The sequence below is a fragment of the Podarcis gaigeae genome, assembly GCF_964106915.1.
Source record: "Podarcis gaigeae genome assembly, chromosome: 3".
NCBI classification, from domain to species: domain Eukaryota; kingdom Metazoa; phylum Chordata; class Lepidosauria; order Squamata; family Lacertidae; genus Podarcis; species Podarcis gaigeae.
The window spans coordinates 55,512,984-55,533,936 of record NC_139680.1 but is presented as its reverse complement, the minus strand read 5'-3'; the positions used below and the strand labels follow the sequence as shown (position 1 = coordinate 55,533,936).

General features: G+C 41.7%; 1 protein-coding gene across 1 annotated transcript; it reads right to left on the bottom strand.

Annotated features, from left to right (window-relative positions):
• Positions 1–482: 482 nt before the first annotated feature.
• SMPDL3A (sphingomyelin phosphodiesterase acid like 3A) lies at positions 483–19,188 on the bottom strand. The gene is made up of 8 exons (XM_083731385.1): positions 18,495–19,188; positions 14,574–14,787; positions 13,776–13,920; positions 12,977–13,073; positions 9,291–9,469; positions 8,222–8,402; positions 5,369–5,493; positions 483–2,302 (listed from the first exon to the last, which is right to left on the bottom strand). The coding sequence occupies exons 1-8, from the start codon at positions 18,604–18,606 to the stop codon at positions 1,985–1,987; spliced, it is 1,371 nt and encodes a 456-aa protein (XP_083587511.1). The 5' UTR covers positions 18,607–19,188; the 3' UTR covers positions 483–1,984.
• Between the last annotated feature and the right edge of the window lie 1,765 nt (positions 19,189–20,953).

Below are 20,953 nucleotides of genomic sequence, written 5' to 3'. Positions count from 1 at the left end.
TGCCGTTTCACTAATGCTGGGACACCCAGCACTAGTTACTCATTTCTAATGTGCCTTGCAGTACAGAAATGACACTCAGGCATGTGTTCCCAGGTATGTAGGAAGCTGATTTCTCCATAGTACAAATAGGCCCAAAGGGAACTGTTGCTTTATCCTGAGTTGTCATCACTGATCTGTATAGTTCAGTAATTTCCAGTGAAATGCAAGCAGGCAAAAAGGGATGCTGAACAAAAGAATTTGAGGAACACATTGCTAAAAACATGAAGACCAAGATCCAAAAAATATTTAAATACATTAGTAGCAGGAACAGGACTAGAGAGGCAGTTGGGCTTTCGGATGACAAGGGAGTCAAAGATGTGCTAACAGAGATTGCAAAGAAACTGAATAAATGTTTTCCACCTGTCTTCACAGGGGAAGATATAAGGTAGACCGTGTGCTTTAACCAACTTTTCACAGGGAGCCTGAGGAACTGAGACAAATAGTGGTGATAAGTACTAGACTTTATTGACAAAACAAAAACTGACAGATGGCATCCACCAGAAAGTTCCCAAATAACTCAAAAGTGAAATTACTGATCTGCTAACAAAAATATGTAACTTGTCCCCATCTTCTCCACTGGAGCTTCTCTTATAGATCTTCTTTTATAAACACCCAAACATTTACACATACACATTTTTAGCAGATCTACTTGGAATGAGCAAGTTTTATGTTAACACAATGAAAAATAAGATTGTGAAAGTCCCTGAGCTAGTACACCACCAATTAATTTCTGCAAGCCTGTGTGCAATAGAAGTAAATTATGCTTAGGATCAAGCCATATTATTTATTAATTTTACCATACAAATTGTACAATTTCCATATAAATATCTCTAAAAATATTTTAAAATGAATCATACATTCAAGAAAAATTCTCTAAAAGGCTTGCAAGATGCAGCTATATACGCTTACAGTCACTTGAATGAGATATTTTATGTGTTTGCATACACTGCAGGAGTTGATTGAAGAAACAGCTAAGCTTTAAAAGTACAGGGAAGCACCCCATCCCACCCCTTCCAGTTGATGAAATACCTGGTTTCTTTCCACAATATTCTGTTTGATTACCGTATTTTTCGTCCCATAGGACACTCCGTCCCATAGGACGCACCTAGTTTTTTTTGGGGGGGGGGGGAAATAAAGGAAATTTTCCCCTTTATTTCCCCCCCCAAAACCAGGTCGGGGAAACCGAACCAGGTCAAGGAACAGCGGGTTGGCGGCACTGCACCTCCCTGCTGTCCCTCGAGCTTGTGGGGCTGGCTGATGTCTGCCCGGCGAGGAAGGGCGCTCTGCTTCAGGGTGCACTTTGCGCCGGGCGGCAGGCTGCTATCCGCAGCGTAGGGAGCCCTGCAGGGAACTCCCGCAGGGCTGCCTAGGCTGCGGATGTCTTCCTGAAGCCTGGAGAGCGAGAGGGGTCAGTGCGCACCGACCCCTCTCACTCTCCAAGCTTCAGCGAAAGCCTGCATTTGCCCCATAGCACGCACCCAGATTTCCCCTTCATATTTGGAGGGGAAAAAGGGCGTCCTATAGGGCGAAAAATACGGTAATTTGCAGGTAAAATTAATTTGGCAAAATATTATTTGGACTTTATTTAGGTTCAATACAGCAGTAATGATCTCTGCTTATATAAACCATGGTTTATTGCACCAAAAACTAATGTTGTGCTGGTGCGTTTCCCCCCAATGCATGTTAGCTTCAGTGTTTCCATTCTGTTTAGTTGAAACCACCATTTCCTGCTACATTTCAACTGAGAAACTGTGGTTTAATCATGGCTTGGTAACCAGGATATAAAACCAAGAGCAGTTCATTTGTAATGGAAAACTAAGGAAGAGAGAAGTGGGTTGGAGTGGGTAGACACCACACTAGTTCTCAGCTGAAGAAACAACCGTTAAAGTTGCTACATGAGAACCAGGCCCTAGAGGACACAATTCTTTAGCGTGAGCGCTACTTTTTACCCATGTAATTTGCCTTTATGTTCGATACAATCAGTGTAAGAAGTGAGGTCTAAATATTGAATTGCACAGAGTTGGGTGATCCTACAGTGCTCGTCACAGAACAAGCTTGGATCATCGTAACTCACAAAGTAGTGGCTGTAATATTTTTGGAACAATTTGCTGTGAGGTACACTAAGTTGATTTGCCATTTCATACAAGCTTGCTGGCGTTAAGTCCTTGATTCCATAAGCTTTGGTCATAACATACTCAAGTTTCCAGACTGATTCATTTTTCACATTGGCTTCTGTGAGGTTCAAGTAGAACTGCCAAAGATCCTGGAATTAAACGGAAACAAAAAGTGCACAATTGTATCCACTGCTTCATTAAACTTCTAGAGTGATGTATTGATTAAGAAGCCGTCACTGCCTATTATTCACAACTGAAGAGAAAGGTCATGTCCCACCACAAGACGTGGACTCATATATAGCTCAGTTTCTGTCATATGCTAATACTGGGGGAAGGGAACGGATGGGAAGAAAAGAGACAAAAACAACACTCTTGGGCATGGCCTGCAGATAAGACAAACAATATATCCAGCTCAAGGAAAATTCACACCAACATAACCCATTACTCTCTGTGTCCCATGAGTGTGGAATTGAGCACAAAATAGCCTCTTGCGAACAAAACCTTCAACTTTTTTGCACCACATTAGTGCAAAATTATATCTGAATGTGTGCAAGGCCAATGCCTGTTGGCCAAGTAGATTTGTATTGGTGTAGTAGGATTTCGGGACTCTTTTTCTCTCTCCATTATGGTAGAATAATCTGGGCAAAAGAAGTGAAACTATGCAAATGTGCATGATTGATAAAGGTCTCAGAACCCAATAGTTCATGGTGCTGGCTTCTCACATACTAGTAGAGATGAGGATGGTGCCAATAAGCTTAAGAGATACTGCAATCCACCTTCTCGTGATTAAAAAATAATAATATTCATTTGAGATATTTGATCTGAACATATATAGTACAGTATAAATTTGCCTTCCTCGACCAGAAAGTACCAGACCAATAAAAACCTCTTGAATGATAAATATTTTCTAGACCCATATTATAGAAGCTCAGAAAAGGGTTTGTGACTGAAAGCACCTTAGCTGCTCCAGTCTATTACCTGTGTCTGGAATAGAAAGAGTTATACCTTTGTTCAGTTTCCTAAACCTTTCAGTGGCATTTGATACTATATAATCAGATATCTCTGTGCTACTTGAGACTGCTGGGAGTTAAGGACACTGCTCTGCAGGAGGCTTCACTCCCACCTGACAGGCAGCTGATAAACCCAACAGAACCAGAGATACCAAAGGGTTGTATCTTGGCCCCAAGACTTTTAATATCTACAGGCAACTGCTGAGAGAGCTCTTTGACAGCATGGAGTGCTGCGTCACTCAGCATCCAGCATGAGCTTTCCTTTCCCAGCAAATCCAGGAACAACAATGGATTTCCTGAACAATTGCCCTGTTGTATTTATGTGCTGGAAGATAGCTAACAAACTGAAACTAAATCCAGACAGAACAAGCATCATGACCTTGCGACAACCCAAAACAGGAAGGGAATGTGGCATTCCCATATGAAGTTAAGACACCCCCATGAAGGACAATGCTTAGAGCAGTATTTGTCACACTGGCACCTTCTTGGTCTGGAGTACTATTTCCATCAGCCCCAGCCAGCCCATTCTGGCCGATACTGATGGGAGGGCACTAGGTTGGCAGAGGCTGGCTGAGAGTCTGGTATGCCCATGGATCTCGCTTTAGTATTAGGTTCTTACATGGTGTCAGTGATCAGGAGTGCTACTTTCTCCAGCTTAGGCTGAGGAGCTGACTCCAACCCCTTCTCTCAAACAGAAAGTGGGCCTCAGTTATCTATGCTTCAGCAATCATCTGTTTGGGTCACTGCAATGTGGTCGACATGGGCCTGCCTTTGAAGAGGATTCTGCAGCAACAGCCAGTGAAAAATGTGTGACACCAGATGGGAACATGTCATTTACTGTTCTAGTTCTAGCTCAATGGCATGTTTTGTTTCCAGGCCTAGTTGCTGACCTTTAAAGCTCAAAATGCTCTAGGTCTGCACACCTTAGGGAGGGTCTCTTCCTCCCATACATCTATTCCCATGTTCTCAGATCCACTGGGGCATGCCTGCTCTTGTGTCCTCCTTTTTAAAAGTGAAGGTGTGGAACCAAATTCTCCCGGTCTCTCTGGCGACACATTCCAAACTATGGAAATGCTTGTCTGGTGGTCCTTGCATTATGGGTCTTTCAGCAACTGGTAAATGCCTGCTAACAAGCAAGCCCTGCAGATTTATTGGCTGCTTTAATTACAGCTTGCATCCCCATCCTGGTCTGTGGCTTGTTTTATCCCATTGTTTTTAGCGATAATAGGGTTCATTAATGTACACCACTTTGGATAATGCTTCCGGCAGAACTGTGATTTACACCTCCCTCAATAAATTACTACAAATAACATTTGAACAAGGCATGTTCTCCCCAACCCCTCCTCCTCCTCCTCTTTGCAGAGCTGCCTCATATTGATTGCTGCTCTTCCTTTCCTGCAAATGAAAACAGTTTGAGAAACCAAGGCAGAATGAAGAAAAAAGCAGTGGAGCCTTCAGGGCAGGAGGAGTCCAGGGCCACACGCAGCAGAATGAGCAGGAGGACCCACAAATGCAGCAGAGATGCATTACTAAGTTTTAATGTAAGTGGAGTAATTTGCACTGCCATCTAAAGAGGGATGCAGGGGGCATAAGACCATTAAGTGCAGAGTCTAAACTACACCACTGAATGATAGAGAAGACCATTTGTAGGATTAGCAAAGAGAACAGTAGCTTATTTCTAACAAGTGTGGTGTAGAGGTTAGGGTGCCAGACTAGGGCTAGAGAGATATGGGTTTATATCCCTACTTGGCAAAAAAGCTCATTGAGTGACCTTTAAGCAACCACAATCCCTCAGCCTACCTCAACAAAGTTGTTGTGAAGTTAACAATGGAGAGTGGGGAGAGGAGCAACTGAGCTCTTTGGAGAAAAAAGTGTAATAAATAAATAACTGTGCAATCACTGGGGAGGAAGGGAGGAACAAGGGAATTCTAAAGCATGTGAAACTTGGGAGACAGGTAACGATACAAAATGTACAGACGTTTCCCCATACTTCTTCATACATTTCTAGCTACTGGTTTCAATTCTGTTCATATACGTTAAACATTGATACACAATTATGGAAACATGGAAAATGACATTTTGGGAAGCACAAATGGCTTCACCACAAACTAGAAGTTAGTGTTAGCTGAAAAACTAATCACAAAACCCATCACATTAAATTTTTACTTTCCAGGAGACCTGATTTATTTTTGTTTTTTTACTTACCAGTAGATTATAAGAAAGAGGGTCATACTGATATAATCTCACTCCAGGATTGTTTGAGTCTACCAGAAATACGTCCTTCACTGGCGTCACAGCAGGTGCCACAAACAAGGAGTTTACTGGCTTTTCTGAATGATTACAAAACAAAAGGTTTGGGGAAATGGAGAAAGGTTTTAATAAGTGGCAATGTTTAAACTTACACATATGTTCACTACATTAGGACATGTACTTTGTGTCCTGCTCTTCCACCGGCACATTATTAAAAATATTTATGCAATAACCACACATGGGAACCCCTCGCCACAATTTCTGATGCAGCCATCAATGCTTGCCAATCATTAAAGTTATGCCAACTCCCTGAAGTAAAACTTATTTTGGAGATTTCACATTTTGGGGCAATGGATAGATTTAAATAACAATGAACACAGTTTTGAAATTGGGAGGGGTGTCTACTGTTCAGAGTAAAAAAGACTTAAAAAGCCACTGAAAGCCCCTTGTGTGCACCTAAGCAACTTTTATGACCCTTGTCTTGATCTGATTCTGGGTAATCCTCTGAAAGGCAGTCAAGGTATCTCTACAAAAGCCATGCTTAAGAAAGCTTTGTAAAAGCAAGACTTCTTCAGATGAATTTAGGCTGAAAACCTAAACATGTTTACTAGCGAGTCAGACTACTTAGGGTTTTAAAAAATTATTTACACTGAGTTTGTCCATAAAGAATACACGGACCGCTTTTAAAAAAAAAGTCAAATTGCATAAGCATTCACATCATTAAATTACTTGTATTTCTACTTAACATGTGGAAATTTCCAGGCATTATTAACTAGACTAGTTCAAAGCTTTTGGAACCTGTCACATACTTACTTGGCAGTACGTTCCATGGGAACTAGTCAGGCTTACTTCCAAGTAAACATGGGTAGGATTTGGCTGCATATCAATTAACTGAATTAATCAGCTAAAGAAGGGATGCTGTTGGAGTCCAACTTGTATCAGTCCCAACCAGCACGGTTAGTGCCCAGGGATAATGGGATTTGTAGTTGAACAACCAGAAGCTCTCCAGTTCCAGATTCCAGGACTAAAGATTTAATTGCTCACCAATTATCAACAAGCAAAAGGATTTTGGATGCTTCAAAAACCTGCTGTTGTTCAGGTTACACAAGCATACTGGTTTACATCTACAGATACCAGATTAAATGAAGAGGATAGGTTATCACTATGTATACAAAAAATCAGTACATGCTCTGCTTTTCTGGGTGAAACGATTTTGCTTTCCCTTCTAAGCCATAGGCAACTGAAGCAGACTGTCATCAATTGGAATGAATGCCAGCATGTCTCAAATGTGTATCTTCTACAATACAGACACTGAACTTTCTTATTTTTTATGTCATTTTGGGATGCTACTACAGTGGTACCTCGGGTTAAGTACTTAATTTGTTCTGGAGGTCTGTTCTTAACCTGAAACTGTTCTTAACCTGAAGCACCACTTTAGCTAATGGGGCCTCCTGCTGTGCAATTTCTGTTCTCATCCTGAAGCAAAGTTCTTAATCCGAGGTACTATTTCTGGGTTAGTGGAGTCTGTAACCTGAAGCGTATGTAACCTGAGGTACCACTGTATTGGGATTGACATCAAATTAAAGAACATCCAGTTGCTTAAGCACCTGCTTTTTAATCAATTGACCAAATGATTATATCACTATTGGAAACTCAATATAGTGCCTTACTGAGATAACAACTGCCTTTGCAAATAACACTGTGTGATTTGTTCATTTATACCACAACGTGCCTTGGTTTAGCATGATGTCCGAACCAGCAAATGCAACACTAAGCCAATATGCTTATAGTTTGTTTAGGCCATGATGTTTAAAGGGATACAATATTTAGGTGGTGTTTCTTAGATTTTAATGCTTCCTGCTGCTGCAAGTTTCTTTGTTCAATCTGAAACAACTTTAGAGAAGAATATATAATACTGCATATAATCTTGAAAGTTGGATGTTGGCTACATTTTACAGATTATTATGGGTTAGAAGAGACCTCTCTCCTTCTATCTTCACTCTGTTCTTGTCTTAATTAACTCTGAAGCAGCAGGGAGCCCAGTACAGACAGAGACCTAGTAAAGATGCAGGAAACACACAGAAAAACTGAGTGTATCTAACAAGCTTGAGAACATTTCCTTTTGACACATTCTACAATGGGTAGGAACTGGCCAGTGTAATTTGTGACTGTCTCTGAAGAAACAGGAAGGAAAGATTTTTGTATAGGATCTGCTATTGTCTTATGATGAAGTGCGAACCTAACAAAAGAGCTGTTATGGCTCCTATTTGAAAATAAAGAACAAGCCAAACCATTTGCAAAACACGATTCGGTACTTAGAAAAGTACTGATTGTAATAATACCAGTGTGAATTTTAAAGTTGTTAGGATGCATTTACTCAATGTGGTTGGTTTTGCCCCTTTGTTTTTAACCATCTATTTCTTCAAAGTGGAATTAGTTTCTGCGACGTTGATTATTTGTGATAGTTTTAAATAGAACCGATAGATTTAGGAAGGGTAAGAATGTACAAAAATCATGGCGCAAGGGTATGAAGGAGGAGGAGGATTCAAGCTGGCAACTGCAGGGCCAAGTTTTGTGGTGCCTTCCATGTTACTGAACTGCAGCGCCCATCCTCCCTGACCACACTAGCTGGGGCTGATGGGAGTTGCAACCTGACAACATATGAATGGCATTGTATGGGTTAACTCTGATTTATCCCATTAGAGAATATGGCCTTTGCCTATCCCCAAAGCACCATAAAAAAGATCTCCCATTACTGTGTAATCTGTGTCACCAGCCAAGAAAGCTGTCATCTGCAAACATCATTACCCTTTTCATCTAGAAGAACCATGATGCTGTCTCGGTGAGTGTGTCCAAAAAACTGCCCAGCAATCACGCTGCTATACCGGCGAAATATTTCTATCAACCTCTCATTGTAGTGTTCTCTTATGGCAGTGGTATTTTCAGAGAAAGGCAGATAACCTACTGGCACATGTCCTATCACATAAACCTAGGGGATAAGAATATACATATCAGAAAAAGCATTTTAATATTACATCAAATACATTAGGTGTATACTATATTGTTGACGTGAAATAAATTGCTTATAATCTCACTTTTCCATTTGTTGCTTTCTGAAAGGTAAACATTTTCCCCCCTACCAAGAATGAAGTCATAGAGTTTGTGAAACAGGCATAAAGGCGTACAAGCTTGGAGGATATAGATTACAGGTCGAATAAACCAAAGTTCTACCATGCCATTGACTAGAGGCACGAGTTACAACTTATTTCCTATTAACTGCACAAACCCTTGTTACAAGAAGTGTTGCATTCAAACAGCATTTGTAGTATTTCAGGTGGGACTTATCTTAATTAGTCTCTTCCTTTTTTAGCCACAACAACTGATGTATTTAGGAGTTAGAAGCCTTGAACTAATGATCCCAGTATAGACATAAGCACCATGAAGAATTAGATGACACTCCAAACTTCAGGACTATACCTGCTCCAGGCTCAAGCACACACAGAAAAGCTCACATGCTTTCAACCCATTCACATTTACTGATTAAAGCAACTCCAACTCTTGGCATTTGGCAGCACCAAACTATTTGGTGGGACCTGGTATTTGGCACTCTGAATACCTTTGGCAGCATACCAGACTGAGTAAGAGTGTCCCCATACTTTAGCATTGTGTATGGGTGGTCTTTGGGGTGCTCCCTTATTACCAAAGTTAGGAGTTCCCCTGGATTAACTGATACAAATTTAGTATGCTTTCTACTCAGAACAGTGGAAGTTCAGGGGACATACCTACCTTGCTCAAAGGTCCCACCAACTGCAAACTTTCTTGAAACAAATAGTTACGCTTTTCTCATTCATATTACTTTTTATTAAAAAATCCTTACCTTTTCCTTGTTTTGATGTGCCGTCTCTAATACACGTTCCAGCCATGCAAACTGGTTTGCTGGATCAGTCATATTCAGAGTCATAGTGTTGGGAGGGTAGTATAAGATGGTATTTAAACTAATTATCCTAAGAGGTTGTGCAGTCATGTTGGACTGAATTGTTTGTGTGTAAAAACCACCTAGGGGAGGGTGGAGAGAAGATGTATGTCTTTAATTTATTATGGATAAGTTCCACCAATTTTTGGTTGTCTTCTCCAGTCAGGTAGAATAGAATAGGACAGAATGATCTAAGAATTGGCTTGCAAATTAAATGCAATATCCTTTCTATGGGCCTAAATCTAACATACATATTCCTGTTGGGTAATACCATTCTTCAAGATGTTCCATGGATATAATTCCAATGGGATAATTAATAAAGGGTAAATAGGAGTAATGGAATATAACTTCTGCATCTTTTGTCAGGAGCTCATTCTACACTCGAGTAGGACCCTGGCAGAGACACATGCCTGACTGGCATGTTCTCTCCCTCCTGGCCGATCGTTTGGGAGCTTCAAAAGCTTTCTTCAGCCCGAACATCACAGCGACCGATGCCAACAGACATCGGCACACTTAGGGATCTGCAGAGTCTTCGCAGCTTGTATAACAGACCTCAGCAACTCAGCATTTTGGCTAATCTACTTTATTTGCATATAAACACACACAGAGCACTGCAACATGGCTCCCTCTCTCTCTCTAGCATCAGACAGCAAAGAGAAAAAGAACAAAGGACCATAGTCCCACTTCACAGAACACAGTAACATAAACATCCTGTCTCCATCACTTCCCACTTTGTGGAGTCAAAACATACACCATCATGTGATAGATTAAAATCCCACAACTGCAATCATGGAGCAGGAATTCTAACATCTTTAACATTTAAGAATTCTGCATATTTCTATCATTTAAGATAGATCACTCTGCATCTTTAACATTTAAGAATTCTGCATATTTCTGTACATTTGCTGGGAAAAAATATGTAACCTAAAATTTGATTTACAGGTCTCCATTTTACTTCCTGAATTTTAATGTGCAAAATAAGGATCAAATTCAAGGGATAAACCCTTTTTCCATTTTCAAATTCTTAAGAGGCTACAATAGATTTGGAAATTTATTTGCTTGCCGATTATATAAGCAGGTTGTAGCTCCTGCTTATCTCAGAGCAAAAATAGAACAGTTTAACTATAGATATCATGCTAACTATTTGCAAACTGTTAACCAAGGGAAAAATAAATGATGACCTCAAATATTTGGCTTCGTTACAATGCATTGCAAGGCACTGGACTAGATGAGCCTTGTGGTGCATTTCAGCTCTACAATACTATGATCACTGCTTGAATATTTATGTAATAAACTATTGTTTGATCATTTGTATAGAGGAAAACAATAGACTGGGAAAAACCAGAGATCTGTTCAAGAAAATTGGAGATATGAAAGGAACATTTTGTACAAAGATTACCATAATAAAAGACAAAAGTGGAAAGGACCTAACAGAAGCAGAAGACATCAAGAAGCGGTGGCAAGAATACACAGAGGAATTATACCAGAAAGAAATGGATGTCTCGTACACCCCAGGTAGTGTGGTTGCTGACCTTGAGCCAGACATCCTGAAGAGTGAAGTCAAATGGGCCTTAGAAAGCACTGCAAATAACAAGGCCAGTGGAAGTGATGATATTCCAGCTGAACTATTTAAAATTTTAAACGATGATGCTGTCAAGGTGCTACACTCAGTATGCCAGCAAATTTGGAAAACTCAGCAGTGGCCAGAGGATTGGAGAAGATCAGTCTATATCCCAATCCCAAAGAAGGGCAGTGCCAAAGAATGCTCCAACTACCGCACAATTGCACTCATTTCACATGCTAGCAAGGTTATGCTTAAAATTCTACAAGGCAGGGTTAAGCAGTATGTGGACCGAGCAGTGGCGTAGCGTGGGTTGTCAGCACCCGGGGCAAGGCAAGTAATTTGCGCCCCCTAACCCGGTAGGGGCAGAGAGCTGCGAGTGCAAGCGCGCCACCCCCAGATGTTGCGCCCGGTGCAGCCGGCCCCCCCTGCACCCCCACGCTACGCCACTGGGACCGAGAACTCCCAAAGTGCAAGCTGGATTTTGAAGGGGCAGAGGAACCAGAGACCAAATTGCAAACATGCGCTGGATTATGGAGAAAGCTAGAGAGTTCCAGAAAGACATCTACTTCTGCTTCACTGACTATGCAAAAGCCTTTGACTGTGTTGACCACAGCAAACTATGGCAAGTTCTTAAAGAAATGGGAGTGCCTGATCACCTCATCTGTCTCCTGAGAAATCTCTATGTGGGACAAGAAGCTACAGTTAGAACTGGATATGGAACAATTGATTGGTTCAAAATTGGGAAAGGAGTATGGCAATGCTGTATATTGTCTCCCTGGTTATTTAACTTATATGCAGAATTCATCATGTGAAAGGCTGGGCTGGATGAATCCCAAGCCGCAATTAAAATCGCCGGAAAAAATATCAACAACCTCAGATATGCAGATGACACAACCTTGATGGCAGAAAGCGAGGAGGAATTAAAGAACCTTTTAATGAGGGTAAAAGAGGAGAGCGCAAAATATGGTCTGAAGCTCAACATCAAAAAAATGAGGATCATGGCCACTGGTCCCATCACCTCCTGGCAAATACAAGGGGAAGAAATGGAGGCAGTGAGAGATTTTACTTTTTTGGGCTCCATGATCACTGCAGATGGTGACAGCAGTCACGAAATTAAAAGACGCCTGCTCCTTGGGAGAAAGGCGATGGCAAACCTAGACAGCATCTTAAAAAGCAGAGACATCACCTTGCCGACAAAGGTCCGTATAGTTAAAGCCATGGTTTTCCCAGTAGTGATGTATGGAAGTGAGAGCTGGACCATCAAGAAGGCAGATCGCCGAAGAATTGATGCTTGTGAATTATGATGCTGGAGGAGACTCTTGAGAGTCCCATGGACTGCAAGAAGATCAAACGTATCCATTCTTAAGGAAATCAGCCCTGAGTGCTCACTGGAAGGACAGATTGTGAAGTTGAGGCTCCAGTACTTTGGCCACCTCATGAGAAGAGAAGACTCCCTGGAAAAGACCCTGATGTTGGGAAAGATGGAGGGCACAAGGAGAAGGGGATGACAGAGGACAAGATGGTTGAAGAGTGTTCTTGAAGCTACAAACATGAGCCTGACCAAACTGTGGGAGGCGGTGGAAGACAGGAGTGCCTGGCGTGCTCTGGTCCATGGGGTCACGAAGAGTCGGACATGACTAAACGACTAAACAACAACAACAAAGAGGAGGGTTATATCTTGTATCACACCATTCTGTTCCTGTAAACAACATCCTTAACATTGACTTTAAACACTTAGAAACACTTTAAACTCTGAGAAACACCTATGCAAACTATCAAGGATATACAGTACAAAATATACAACATCGTGGGTGTTGTCACATATAACTTTAATGTTTGGTAAATCAGTAGAATGATTAGGCCTTGGCAATTCAGGGACAGAAAATGCCCTGAAATATGAAACATTTTCACTTGCAATAAGAACCCAATATTATAAATTTTACCATGTCAATTTCACCCATATCCAGCACGGCCAAATAAAGACAGCGGACCTAGAAAATGTGTGCTGTTTTACTATCCATCCTACCTGTTCTCAAGGTGCTGACTGCTTCATCCGTAAGCCAAGGTTTCCAGAAATCCGCTACAGCATTGTAAACTTCACTGACAGATGCAGGCAACTGATCCTTTAAAATACAGACATCCCCTTAAGAATATGCTTTACTAATCATTATTTGTCCAAATCTTAGCTTTTCAGTTTGGATATGTACCAAGAATGTACCCCAAACTCTACATTGGATGAAAGGAGAGTATCATTCTATACCCCCACCTACATTCTGAAATAGCATTGTTGATTTTATCGTCTCAGAGTTACCCCACCTCATTTTGCACTACAGGTAGATCAGGTCACATTCTCATATAGGTGCATGAGATGCTTTTAAGAACAAAAACCCTAAACATCTGAATCCTCAAATAGTGACAAATGTATTTGAAACAGGTAAGAATTCAATGATAAGCAGTTAACTCCATATTGTTACAACACACTTCATCCAACTGCTTGCTCCTCTGTACTTTAGCACTGAAACACACTGTGTTTCTATGAGCAATTCATTCTGGGGCAACAGGATTTTCCTGACTTAAGAGATGTACAAACATTAGGCTGTAATACTATTTACACTGACTTGAGAGTATGTCTCAATGAACTCAGCAGCACTTTCTTCAAAGCAAATGTGCATTGTTGTATGTTAAGCCATCTTTTATAATGCTGACTACTAATCAAAGGCAGATAGTGCCCAGCTAAGTTATACTTGCACCCACAACCTCCAAGGAGTATAGAAACATAGGATCAGGTTGCCAAATTATTCACTCTCTTGAAGAATTTGTCTTACCTGTGGCCAATAGTCATGATTTCCCAATGCAGGGAAAACTTGGAGATCTGGAAAGAAACTTCTTATGGTAGAAGTCATGTTACCAATAATGTCAATGACAATTTTTGTGGAGAGTTCTTTTACAGGAACATGTGGAGGGCTGTCTCTTTAAGAAAAGCAAAGAAAAAGAAAAAACTCAACTTGGTAGTTGTGTAATTATTTTTGAAATCAAACATTAGTTTCTCTGCAGTACTCTAAAAGTACTTCAGTACTGCATATTGAGAGTGATTAAAGTTACAATTAACGTACTCAAACAGTTTCAAAGAAATTAATTAAGCATGAAATGTTTTCATGTGTTACATAAATTGCTTTATGACTAACCAGAGTTAAAAGAAACTGCAGGCCCTTCAAAGGACATTTTGGGCTTCAATGCACGCAATCTTCAGTCCTTGTAACCTGCAATCTGTCTAACCTACAGGAAGCAATATTACTATCCCTCCCATGTGTGCGTACTGGAGAATCTGCCAATATGAAGAGAAAAACCCCCCAGGATGTAGCATACAACATTTCCTGTCAGCCAGACTGTAATCCCGGGTCCCAAAAAACAGGATCTATCTGGGCTCCCCCCCCCCCATTCCACTTGTCTGCATGCTGAGCCCAGGGAAAAGTCAATCAAGGCTTCAGAAGTCAAATAAAATGTGTAACTTGGCCCTTAAAGTTAATCCCATAAGTTAAAATAATGCTATGAAATGGCCAAATACATTTGCTCTAACCTTTCATTAGCTTTACATCAAAAATACTAGTGTCTTTCTTACTTACCCTGTCCATATCATGAAGGATGCCTGTTGACCAGAATCCTTCATGTGCTGAAAAGCTGATAATATAAGCCGATATGGTGAATCACACATGAAATCTCCAAATGGGCCAGGGTTTGAGGCATTCACTCCTTTGGAAGAGGCACAAACCTGAGTGCGATTACTTGTAATGTGGTAGGTGGGGTCCAAGTGTAAATCGGAGATGTGCCAGAACTGGCCTGTTTCCAGACAAAAGAGAAGAAAAAACTGAGAATTAGATGTACATTTTCTTAGCAAAATGTAAAAAAATACTGCTACTGAAAAATCCTGAAACTCCCATTATGACTCCATGTTCCCATTAAGGGTTACTGTTCATCACCTTGGTCAGTACCTAGAAATTATTTATTCATTTGACCAGAAAGTTTTTCCCTGGTGAGGACAAAGTCTGAATCATCATCTCCTGCAGAATTTTAAGCTTTCACTATAAACTTTAGGCTTTTTTCTTTTAACTCTTGTCTGGATTTACAGAACTTTCTGAATGAGAGATATGAACTATTGTATCACAACAATTCTGAAAGTAATCCTAGGTTTACTTATGTTGTTTCTCCAGACTTGGGCCAAATCTCCACCAGTCAGCTTTACACTGCTGAGGCATTGTTTTACTGCTTTGTTTTTATAAATGGGCGTGCTCTTGGTGCTTTTACACACTGTACTATAGTGTTTTCTTCCTCTTAAATTAATCAAGGAACTCCGCAACCCCACCCCCTCTCTAGATCGGGAGTGGCTTTGTTTTAACTCATTACTGAATGTATTTTAAAAGGTAACTATCGTCAAACAAGGAAAATAAAAAATACCAACATAATTTTGTGATTTTACAAAGCATAATATAACTAATAATTTTCTTAAATTATTGGGGGGGCAGAGCCCCCCCAAACGAATTTTTGAGGGGGCTCGGGCCCCCTCAGGCCCCATGGAGTCGGCGCCTATGAAATTGAAACATACCACAAACACTTGTGCATAGGTAGTGGACTAACCAAAACATAGATCTGAAAAAATATGGAATTTAATAAATGTTTATTCTAACACTAAGCAATACTTTCGGTTGGTACCTTTCAGTTGGTACTCACTTTTTAAATAGGCAAGTCTCTTAAATGTAATGAAACTAATTTTAGTTCTGAAAATGGCATACAGATGGTGAAGTGATTTACATGGAGTTAAACACTGTCTGGGACAAAACTGACAACAACACTGGATTAGAGCCCTAAATTTATGAGCTTTTTAAAAAAGAAGACGATGAAAACGAAGACGCAACAGCAGCAAATCTCTGAGAACTAAATTTCTTCCTCAGAAGTCATTGTGTAATTACAAAAAGTTGAAGAGACAAATATCAAAAGGAGCAATGGAACAGTTAGTCAAACCAGATTGATGTCCAATACATTTGAGTGTTATTCTTTTTTCAGAGCAATTGGGTTTTTCAGGCCAATCTTAAGAAATTTTATCAATACTGTCTCAGTGGTATGGATCTGAGAACATGAGTCAGAAGAACATGCAAACATGCCACTTCTAGAAATAATGGGGAAAGTAAATCACACAGAAAATGAGGGACTGCCTTTGCTCACAGTTTAAGGATTAGACTGTGCTTTGAGACAAAAGGAAAAAGAAAAGGATCCAATGGTGCTTGTTAGCAGAAGGCACTTCTACTTGGAAAGGGCTTTCCAATTTCAACCAATTACTCTCTCCTCTGCACCATGTCAAACACCATTTTATTGAGGTTTTGCCAATCATCAGGGGAAACTTTTTAGGAGGACGGACGTTGGGAAAGTCTCATTACAAGCAGAGTTTTGCTATTGCAGATTTGGATCCAAGCCAAGGTGACGTCAATACAGCATAGAACACAACCAGCTCTCCTATTGCTACACATTGGGATTTATTTGTTTTCAGAATAGAGAAGGATAAGAAATTATGAAACCTGTTGGAAAAAGAGGAAACAGTTGCACACTGCTCAGCTCTTTGGGAATGACATCACAAAAGGGAACGTAAGAATGAGAAAAGTTCAGAATTCTTGATTAGTTCAAGAGACTCAAAAGCTTGCATACTTTCAACAATGGAGACTGATTTAATTAAAAGATATCCATTTACTTACTTTGTACTTCAGGTAGTTATTTGCTTGGCATGTGTTATGTTCTATTTGTAACAACAGTCCCAGATGGTAAAAGCTACTTGAGGACATGGAATAATAGAACCATCAAATTATTGGGATGCAAGGGACATAAAGGTCATTGAGTCTAAGTCCCTGTACTGAGAACAAATATTGTGGGGAATGAAGTTCTAGGGACGGGAAAGCATTCTCCCTACTCTAATCCCTCCTTCATGATACTTCCCTTAGGATGCCAGGGCAGTGGCTTGAGCATATCAATTACTTCTCTTCCTCTTTCCTATTTTCCCAAACTCAAGCTCTGCTCCCAAACTCACTGCAAAGTATTGTTGTGTGCACCCCAATCTCCAAGAAACAGAGACTCCAGGGTTCCAGTGCTTACTGAAGGTTCAGTTTCCTTGGAACAGAAGTGGAGACCGTAGTGTCTTTAGGATATATGGTTTTATTACAAGTATATTCAACCTGAGCACAGGGTGGAAGGGCTTGCAACATTGATATTCCAGAAGATCTTAGTTTTCTAGTGGGGTCCCCCAAAGCCATAGATTTGGATTCAGCATACATAGCAAGTCAAACTACTCTGTCGCTCCTATCACAACTTCAGTCACTGAATCCAGCACAGCTCCTCCCCCAGGCCAGTTATTTTCTCACCCATAGGACAACATGACATCCAGCCAGGTGAGGGAGGAATGCCCACTCATTTGTCTCTATGGCAACACACAGAGCCAGGCCATGGGACAGGGTACAGCTATTGCCCCAGACAGCAGAAGCCCCAGAGGCAGCACCCCTGTGAGTCTGTCCCGCCATCTTTGCTATTAGTAGAGAAGCACATCCATCATCAGCACCAATTTTAGGCAAGATTGTGTCCACTTTGGATTCAGCACCACTTAAGGTGCATGTAAGATCAGGATGCTGGACTAGGTGGGCGACTGGGCCTGATCCAGCAGGCTCTTCTTGGGTGCCCACGCTTATGAATGCCACAAGGGCATCTGACTGGTCACTTTTAAGAGACACAATGCTGAACTAGACAAGACTTTTGATGTGACCCAGCCCCTTGGTTATGTACATAGTTCCGTATGCAACACCTGTGAAATAATGAAATCAGTAATGGGATCTCCGTCATGCAGCCCACGCTTTATCTGACACTCTTTCAGTTACAGGAATATTTTCTCTATCAGCTCCATCCGGATTGTCTGACAGTACCGGTACTTCCTTGCTGTTGCCAGTTTCCATATGGCAGCAACTTGCAGCAGGCTCCTGCAGCACTGGGTGGATGGCTGAAATCCTCTGCCTACTCACCTGTCAGCAACGCTCACTGAATTCAACATGTAGAACTGTTATCACCACCTGCCTTCACCATTATTATTATTATTATTATTATTATTATTATTATTATTATTATTATAGCAATAAACCATAACCATCAGTATTAATTTGCTAACGCCTTCTGCGCAATGCTGTCTCGAGGCACAATAAAACGCGCTGCTACGAATCCTCCTCGATGCAAGCGTGCGCTCTTTGCCCGAGGTGAGTGCAAATGGCGAGGTGGAAGCCTTGCGGCGCAGAGTTGCCGCTGAGCCCCGGGGAAGAAGGCGCTCCTCCCTCGGCGCTTTCGCGCCAGCCTCCCCAGCGCCAGCCGGACAGCCCTGTCTCGCCTCCAACTGGAGCGGCCCCTCGACCTACTTTTCTGTTATGGCGGGAAGGAGGGGGCGCCTTGTTTGGTCGCCGCTCCTACGACACGGCTGGCAGCTCCCAGCTGGACTCAAGGCCGCGCTCGGCTTCATTCCGACTCACCCGCGTCCGAGGGCGCCGCGCAGGCCGGGGCGGCGCTGGCCAGGTCCCGCAGCGAGCCGCACAGCAGAAGTCCCCACAGGGCCAGGCCGCGAGAGCCGCGCCGCCCTCCCATGCTCGACTGGGCCTCTCCTGCAACCCCGCGGAAGGAGGAAGGCGAGGGCTTTGCGGCAGCGCAACCCTTGGCTCCCCTTCCCAAGCAGGCGAGGCGCGCGGAGAAGCTAAAGCCTGGCTCTTTTTCTGGTTTCTTTTTCTCAAGCCCTTTCCAGGAAAGGCGGTTGCTTCTCGAGACGGCGCGGCCTGCTCAGAGGAGCTTGGAAGGGAGCCAGCCGACGCCTCGTAAATCAGGAAGCGGGGAAAGGCATCCTGAAGCGGCGTCGCGGAAATGCAAAGCGTCGGCAAAAGCCACCTCTCTCTTTCCCCGCTCCTAGAAGGGCTCCACCGGCGGCAGGTGCCCAACAGGTGTAGCTGCCCGACCTCCGTCTCTTGCCCGTATTTCCTTGGAAGGCAATGATCCACTTCTTCACTTTTTGCCTGATTGAGGAAGCGTAATCTTCATGCTAACTCGGGAGGAGCACTTCTCCTTTCGTTTTGCCTGCTGATTTATTGGTCTCCAGGGGCTCACATGTTGCGTAAACTTTCCACGCAAAATACATAGTTTCCCTTGTTTGTGTTTTACATGAGTTTTACATCTTCAAGCAGCTAGCCAGCTTAATTTCCCAGACATCCCGAAAGATGTGGCAAGTAGCAACATGTTCTTGTCCTTCGATATTCATAGTTATCAATTGCATATGAAGTTGCAAGTTGTTATGCATAACATGAAGTGTGTACTGTAGTTAAAAGAAGGGAAGGGAGAATTGAAGTACAGTATGTTTGTAATGTGTGTGAAGAATATCACACAACAGAAGAGGCTGCGTTGTCAAATATTTATTTATCATTTAAACATAGTATATATGCCCGAATCTTTTCCAACCATTTTTTTCTTTCCTCACCACCTTTAACCTAATCCGTCTTTTTTCTTTTGCTTGGTACCACCATAAATCAGTTGCCATGGAAATTAACGCCACTCGAATGATGGCTTTTTCCATGGAGATGAAGTCAACAACCTTGTTCTCACATCCCTGGGAATGGGAGGTCTGGGAAAGGCAGTCATCTGTTTTGAACTCACAAGCCAGACAGCAGTGATGTGAGCTGTATTAATGGATTACAAACACAATGTGTATTACCATACTGCAGTCACAAAACATTGCAAGCTTTGAAGAAGAGTATTATGAGGTTACACAAATAAGCTACAGTCTTGCATAGATTCACACACATACATCATGATTCTACATCTGTACTAGGGCTGCCGTTTCTGAAAACTAGTTCTGACAGAACTTCCTACATCAGCACTGTGCGGTTTCCGGGTTAAATGCTATTGTCATCGGACACTCCAGCATTGATTCCATCCAAACATTGGACCTTCCCAGTACACTAGCAGTGGCAGCTCCCAGTGTAGGACCCACTGCCAAATATAGTGCTGGATAGGAGAGCAGCCTGGAAATATTTTTAATTCTATCTACAGGTCTTTCTGCAGGCATGAACACTTCATTGTTTACTGCAGTTCCTGGGTGCTTAGTGGAGCGGGTGGCACTGTGGTCTAAACCACTGAGCCTCTTGGGCTTGCTGATCAAAAGTTTGGTAGTTTGGATCCATGCAACCTAGCAGTTTGAAAGCACACCAATGCAAGTAGATAAATGGGTGCAGAAAGGTGCTGCAGAAAGGTAAACAGCATTTCCATGCACTCTGGTTTCTGTCGCGGTGTTCCATTGCACCCGAAGTGGTTCAGTCATGCTGGCCACAAGACCCCGGAAGCTGTCTCTGGACAAACAGCAGCTCCCTCAGCCTGAAGCGAGATGAGCACCGCAACCCCATAGTCACCTTTGACTGGATTTAACTGTCCACAGGTCCTTTAACTTACCTTTTTACCTAGCATTCTATGTAGCTCTATAGAATTTTGACAGCAGTTCATGTTATCTTAATAATACTTACAACAACCCTGAAAGGTAGCCCACTATTATCCCTATATTACAGTTGTGGGGCTGAAGTAGAGAGACTGTGGTTTCCCTAAAGCCTCAAAGAGTGTATAATAAAAGTGTGGTCTTGAACATCTGGGTCATAACTCAGTTTTAATTACTAAGTACATGAAGAAAGACATGTTGCATGCCAGTAGGATTGAGTGATTTCTTTTTTTAAAAAATTTAATTTATAAAATTTTCAAATTTAACAATAAAAAAAACCACACATTCCATTTGAATTATACATCCAATTCTAATCTTTCCACTTTCAGACTTTCTTCAGTCTATCTGGAAATTTTCATGTTTTCACAGTTATTCACATTTCTTGCATCTGTATTGTTGTTTTTTAACCAAATTAATCTTAACAATTATTATAAAACAATATTTCTTTCCATTATTATCACA